Source organism: Mytilus galloprovincialis, chromosome 5, assembly GCF_965363235.1.
Source record: "Mytilus galloprovincialis chromosome 5, xbMytGall1.hap1.1, whole genome shotgun sequence".
Lineage (NCBI taxonomy): Eukaryota > Metazoa > Mollusca > Bivalvia > Mytilida > Mytilidae > Mytilus > Mytilus galloprovincialis.
In genome coordinates, this window is record NC_134842.1 from 78,536,526 (window position 1) to 78,544,365 (window position 7,840).

Genomic DNA, 7,840 nt, shown 5'->3' on the forward strand with positions numbered 1-7,840 from the left:
ATTTCTATTGTTTTCGCATGTTACATTTGTAAAAATTGGTGTATACTATAGCTTTTAATTGTTTTGTCGAACCTTGTTGATTCGAAGTCGAACCAGACTAAGTTATGTGACTCATCGGGGGTTCGACTCATCCGATATCGAGTGTTTCGTCATGAATTTGTCAAATAAATGAACGTGCTGTATAGTTTTAGTATCATATATTGTTTCGATGGGTCTTTTAAAATTAAAGTCATTCATGGTATAAATCATATTACCACACGGCTGCAATAAGTGGTGCATAGTAAGTCCAAACTAGAATTAAGATTACTTGACAATTTTTGGAATCTTGTAAAAATTCAAGTGATCGTTTAAAAGCAGACCCAATTGACATAGTTCATTTGTTTGTTGGTGCTTTAAAATTACCAAAAAGAGTACGAATATATATAAATTCATATTTCGACTTTTCTAAATGCTCATTTGATTTGAAGTTCGATATTTTTTATATGAGATTAGTTTTGTTTTGCTATGGCCGTGCCAGTATTTCTCCTCGATCTCTCTATAAAAAGTTCAAAGCCCCCAAAAAAGATATGTAAGACAAACACCAAAACAAATTCATAACAAATAACAGTCTACTATAGCCTGCACAGCAAAAGACTGTTGTAAACAGCCAAAGAATTTGGTGAGGCTAAAATTGAATGGGACGAAAGACTAATGATAATTTTTCTTTTGATAAAAGACTCAAATGAATTTCAGACAAATATTTGTTGGTAAAGGTGTATAAACAGTATGTCGAAGAAGTATTACATATATATAATCATGTAACTTTTACTTACATTTGAATCCCAGAGAATCTACCAGTTGGTTTGTTATCACTTTTGTCTGCCAAAAAAATTAATTATAATCTTTTAATCAAAATAACATTTGTTAGACACATTGTTTAAGTAAATTGAAATTCTCTGAGATCCCCATTCAGGTTGCACTAGGGAACGAATGTGGATTTAGATAATTCAAACACGCAATGTTCGTACATTTTACACAGTGATCAAACTGTATTCAGTGGATACTAACTAAGTTGTACGTTGGACATTTCTGCAAACGAAGGCAGTGACGTCGAGAAACAAGAAACATATTTGCCAGTGCGAAGAGCATTATTTAGTGCTTTGTTTAAACACTAGATTATTAAAACAAAACCTTCCATTCATTATCAATATGTTATGTTCATGATTGAGCGTAATTGGCTGGAAACGTTATGCATAACTGTTTATTTTAAATATACAAAGAGTTTTTTCACTAGTACTTGTGTGAAGAACTTCAAATAAGTACTTGAATATATAACTTCAAATAAGAGTACCAGAGAAAAAGCAAAATCAAGCAAAAGTCAAATTGAGAACATGACCTTGATATTCATCCGAAATATATAGATTCTACCACTGTGTTGAGTGTGATACGATATTTATCTACTGGAGACAGTAAAATGTTCAAATTCAAAACGCAAGGCTCGCGACCAATTCAATTGTTTAAACTTTAATTGTCGAGAGTGAATAAATATCGTTCTGTAGATGAATTGGTGGTTAACTCAGTTTATCTGATGATTTTAATACGATATTCAGACACAATGAAACCTTTTTCTTTATTAACCTGCACGAAATTGAGTTCTTTTAATGTCACGTCATCAGTCATGTTGACCTTGTGTCATGACGTAACACTTAGCTATTTAGAGTAGAGCAATACAATTTGACGTCATAATCGAATTTTGAAGAATTGAGATTAAACGACATACACGTTGGTTAAAAAAAAAAATAGCCGTCCAGGAAAAGTCTAAATCGTGAAAGAAGTCTACAAACTTTTATCATCGTTGGCCATTCTTAGAAAATACTTGAATTAAAGGTTGAACAGTTAAATGTTTTAAAGCTATTGCAAGAATATAGAAGATATGTAATCCGACAGATCTTTGGATTTTTTAAATATCCTCATCTTATTCTCAATATTTGAACTTACCTGTGAATACATCTTCTTCCAATAAAAATTTACTTTGTCCTAATGTAACACCATATAAACAGGAATACGAAACATTAAGATCGTCTTTTGTCAGATTTTGTATAATCAAGGTGTATCCATCTTTCTCAGCCTTTCCATCATACTTTTTATTTGATCGTCCTGTTTTGACATCTATAAAAAGTGTGCGTTGAACTGGAGTCCATCTATCCCATCCTGCATCCTTTGGACAGCAGTTTGGAACATGGCAAAATAATGTCACGTTTTGTCCATAGTCTGTAGCCTTTCCAGTAACTGTCCATTCCAAAACACCTGAAACTGTTTTATTTGAGTTATATCTAGGTAAATGGTCTATACACTGGGTAGAATATAAATAACTTAAACAAATATAAATAGATATAAGAGGATTGGATTTTAGTGCCAATGAGCAAACTCCATCTAGATCACACTTTGTAAAAGTAAACCATTATAGGTCAAAGAACAGCCTTCAACACAGAGCCTTCGTTCACACCGAACAATAAGCTAAAAAAAGACCCACAAGTCTCAACTGTTAAACCAACAAGAAAACTAGCAGTCAAATTTAAATAAAAAGCGAGAATCGAGAAACACTTATAAACCTCATCAAAAGACGTCAACTTCTAAAATCAGTTTCCCGAATTATGACATGTGCAAAGAAATGCAGCCGGTTTACATGATTTAGTAGGCACTAATATTCACCCTAACCTGAAACTCAAGTATACTATCACAACATACACTACAAACCATTAAAGTCTGAAATGGCTTATATCTGTACTCGACTGTACTGATTTTTACTCGACCAGTCTGAATTGGTCTGACTTTTACTTGACATTACTCGACCCCAGTCTGAACCATACTTGACTGTACTGAATCGTACTTGACCCTTATTTTTGCCGTTGAAAATAGTCTGAACTATTACTCGACCAGTTTGAAACAGTCTTAACCAATTCTCGACGTGTACTCGACCTATTTTTCCAGTCTAAACCATACTTAACCAAAGGTCTAAACAATACTCGTCCAGTCTGAACCATACTACACAAAAAAAACTGTACTTTTTTAACTGGTAAAATAAATTTCTTTTTAACTGACATATATAACAGCCAACAAAGTTTATAAAAAAATTAATTTAACCTTATAAAAGAAATATATCTCTGATTATAAATTTAGGATTAAAAAAAAATATTATATATAACTTCTATCAAAAAGGGATAAAATTAAATAAATAAATAAAATTATTTTTCTGATTGGTGGTGAAATATAAAGTATAACCTCTGCTTGGGGGTAAACTCATAAATAAGATCCAACCTAGTCAGATGTATCAAATTCTAAATAACATTTATTCAAAATTGCAACATCCTGTTTAAATCAAATAACAAGGCCTTTCGAATATACATGTATGTACTAGATAAGTAATACACGAATTTAAGAAATTAGGGCTTTCTTTTTACCTGTACTGAGGTAATTAGATCATATTAAAGTGCTCTATGTATGCCATGTTAATTTGACAAAAAAAAAACTTAAATTAATTGAAAAAAAATTTACTGTTACTTTTGAATACATTTAATTTTTTAAAAAGGTTATCAAGGATTGCTATGGAAATCCTATTATCATGATTATATTAAATTCTTGGTTTAATAAAACAAAACAATTAAGCTCTATTTTTTTTTTTAATTTATTAAGTCGTTTTATATACTATTTCATATATATCTTAATAAAAAAAACGTTCACTGCATTATTAACTGAACTCAACGGACACCATAAATCTATACTAGGCTTGAGTTAATGGTGAAAATAGTCCAGTTACCATAAAATACTTCCGAAATATTCATAATTGAAAATATTAGTCACAATTCATTTTTTTTAGATTATTTGTCAGCTTGTTTTATTTATGTTTTAAAAGTTGATATATATTATTATGTAAGTGTTGATTAATATTGAGTTGAAGTTATATTATGATTGATTATTGTGAAATTTTAGTTTCAATACTGTATCGAATACACTTTTAATTTCAAGTTGTTGTTCAAATTTCATTTTTTTTTAAATTCCGTAATTGATAAAATTCAGTTGATCGATACAAAGATGGGTCTAGGTTGGTTAAGACTTGGTCGAGTATGGTTCAGACTAGGTCGAGTAAGGTTCAGACTAGGTCGAGCACGGTTCAGACTAGGTCGAGTACGGTTCAGACTCGTATAAAATGGTTAAGTACTGGTCAAGTACACATTCCGACTGTTAAGTATGGTTCAGACTACAGTCGAGTATTATCAAATAAATCTCAGACGAATTCAGACTGGTCGAGTTAAAATCAGTACAGTCTAGTACAGATATAGGCCATTTCAGACTTTTAATGGTTTGTAGTGATAGTAACACATACTACAAAATATCTTAATTCAATCAAAAGACAAATAAAATAAACTCATCATAGATTCCAGGACATTTTGTTTTTGCGCCAGACGACCGTTTCGTCAGTGACGCTCGAATAGACAAAAAGTTAAAAAGCCAAATATAGTTGTAGAACGATTAAATTTGATCTATAACTGTTAACCCTTTTACTAGTATCCATCATCTATTTATAAAGAACAAAGCAAAGGAGTAACACATTTTATGTGCTAGTCTACCTAAGAATCAGGCAGTGGTGAAAACATGTCAAACAAAAACCCACTCAGGCTCACATTAATTTATGTTCAAAATGTATAATGATGCAAAAATATACCATTCGTTTCATTGTCCTGTTCTGGTAATTTGAGATAAAATTTGGTTACAATGCACTAGAAATTAACAATAAAGAGGAGCTAACTCTGTAATTTACTATCATTCTATCCAAAGTTTATCTAAAGATTTCTCAAGTTACCAGACACGCAGACACTAAAGACCTACCATTTCTAACTCAGGATGAGTGTCGCTTCAAAATAGGAATGCTAGGTAGGTGGGTATTTTACAGCCATGTTTTGATTTTTTTCAAAATTGCCTGATTCTTACAAAGACTGGCACTTAAGTGTTGAAATTCTAAGAATACTTAAGTCAAATCGCAGATCTCAGTTGAGCATGGTATTTTTTTTTATATAATATTTGCCTATATTTCTTATTTATCAATTCACAGCATATACATGACTGGCACGTATCTCAAAGGGACATTGTGTGCGTGTGTGGTGAAAAGCAGCATACAACAATTCAGGTTGGATTTCGTGTAAGCCTATTGTTGCATCAATTTATATTTTTTTTAGAATTCAACAAACTTGCTTTTATATCTATTGTTAACTTGTTTATACAATATACACAAGATGATATTTTTAGTTACCTTGTATCATATGACAATTTATGAAAATCAGCAAAGGTAGTAATTGCTTCATGTCCAACTTATATCTGAAAATATCAAAAAAACACAACTGTTATGTTATTTACTTGTCACTGGCGCTTAGACAAAACTGAGTGTCATAGCTAGCCAAACATTCGAAAAGACATAATTGGTCAACGTGGAAATAATTGCGATCTATCAACTCATAGTTTGTAAACATATACCACAGATATACAACGCAAGACACAAATTCAAACAAATAAAGGCGACAGTAGTATACCAATGTTCAAAAGTCAAAAATCGATTGAGAAAAAACAAATCCGGGTAACAAACTAAAACTGAGGTAAACACATCAGCTATAAGAGAAAAATAAATAAACAACAGAAAAACTGAAGTGCAAAAAAAAAAAAAAAAAACGACAATGAAACATAAAACCTAATCGACAATGCAACACACACAAAAAAAGAACTATCAGATAACAATTGTCATTCTCCTGACTTGGTACAGAGCATTTTATGAAAAAAATTATTGAACCTGATTTTGCGGCTAGCCAAAACTCACGCTTTAATGGTAATGTTAAATACTACCTGACAGGACTACAGTACCAATAAATGCTAAAACATTCAGGAAAGAGAGATAGGCAAATAAATATTACAATACCATGAATACGTCTTTCGACATGCTAATAGGTATCAAATGTACCAGGCTAATAACTTAATACACCATACGTGCGTTTCGTTAATGATACAAATGCATGCCTCAAATAAAATTGAGAAAGGAAATGGTGAATATGTCAAAGCGACAACCACCCGACCATAGAGCAAACAACAGCCGAAGGCAACCAATGGGTCTTCAATGTAGCGAGAATTCCCGCACCCGTAGGTGTCCTTCAGCTGGCCCCTAAAATATGCATAATAGTACAGTGATAATGGACGTCATACTAAACTCCGAATTATACACAAGAAACTAAAATTTAAAATCATACAAGACTAACAAAGGCCAGAGGCTCCTGACTTGGGACAGGCACAAAATTGCGGCGGGGTTAAACATGTTTATGAGATCTCAACCCTCCCCCTATACCTCTAGCCAATGTAGAAAAGTAAAAGAATAACAATACGCACATTAAAATTCAGTTCAAGAGAAGTCCGAGTCTGATGTCAAAAGATGTAACAAAAGAAAATAAATAAAATGACAATAATACATGAATAACAACAGACTACTAGCAGTTAACTGACATGCCAGCTCCAGACCTCAATTAAACTGATTGAAAGATTATGTCTTCATCATATGAATATCAGGTACAATCCCTCCCGTTAGGGGTTTAGTATCATACTATCATAAAATATATGAGAAGAACATAACCCGTGTCATGCCAACAACTGTTTTTTTAGAAATAAATGTGTTTAGTTCCGATGCAAAGACCCTATCAGTGAATCAATGTTAAAGCCAAAATATGCAATCTTTAATGACCTGACAACAGTATCGTAACTATATCCCCTTTTAATAAGTCTATTTAAAGGTTTTGTTAGTTTCTGAGGAGAATACTGACATTTTTGTGCTTTATAAAGAATATTTCCATAAAATTTTGGATGTGAAATACCTGAACGTATAAGATGTCTGCATGTTGAGTTATATTTACGAATTATTTCCTTATAACGGTGATAAAATTTAGTAAATGTTTTGACCAGTTTGTGATATCGAAAACCCTGGTGTAATAATTTTTCAGTAATACATAAATTTCTCTCGCTAAAATCTAATACATTGTTACATACACGAGCGAATCGTACAAGTTGAGATATATAAACACCATAAGATGGTGACAAGGGAACGTCACCATCTAAAAATGGATAATTAACAATAGGAAATGAAAAATCATCTCTTTTATCATAAATTTTTGTATTAAGCTTCCCGTTTATGATATAGATATCAAGATCGAGGAAAGGGCAGTGGTCATTGTTATCATTAGCTTTATTTATAGTAAGTTCTACAGGATAAATTTCTTTAGTATACATACTGAAGTCGTCATTATTTAGAGCCAATATATCATCCAAATATCTAAAAGTATTGTTAAGTTTTTGTATCAAATGTTGTTTTGATGGGTCTTTGCTAATTTTAGTCATAAATTGTAACTCATAACACTCAAAGACTACATACAATTACAATTCAACCTAGGGATTAGTTTGTTAACGCCATGGACTGTCAAAAAGAATAAAAGTTTCGATAAGCAGAAGGGTAATTTTGATTTTACCTTATTACAAATAGGTGTATTAGAATGTATAGAAAATAAACCTGTATAGCTGTTTATAAATCATTAAAACCATTCGAAAAAAATAAATAAATTGTTGATGCCAAAGTAAACAATATTAAAAAAATCTAACATTTGAATTACTTTAATTATTAATTTCTGGTAAGTAAATCTCTGATTTCATAATTAACAAGTGATGCATTGATTTAGTTTGTTGGTACACCGACGCCGGAAAAAGCATACCTATATCTCGCTTTTGACTGCGTCAAGTGAGACAAAAAGCAAAAAATCAATAAACAAAGATAACTTTA

At 31.6% G+C, this 7,840-nt stretch overlaps 1 protein-coding gene across 1 annotated transcript; it reads right to left on the minus strand.

Moving 5' to 3' along the window:
• Positions 1-808: 808 nt before the first annotated feature.
• On the minus strand, positions 809-5,348 carry LOC143074154 (uncharacterized). The gene is made up of 3 exons (XM_076249702.1): positions 5,288-5,348; positions 1,978-2,292; positions 809-858 (listed from the first exon to the last, which is right to left on the minus strand). Exons 1-3 carry the CDS (start codon positions 5,337-5,339, stop codon positions 809-811), a joined length of 417 nt encoding a protein of 138 aa, XP_076105817.1. The 5' UTR covers positions 5,340-5,348.
• Between the last annotated feature and the right edge of the window lie 2,492 nt (positions 5,349-7,840).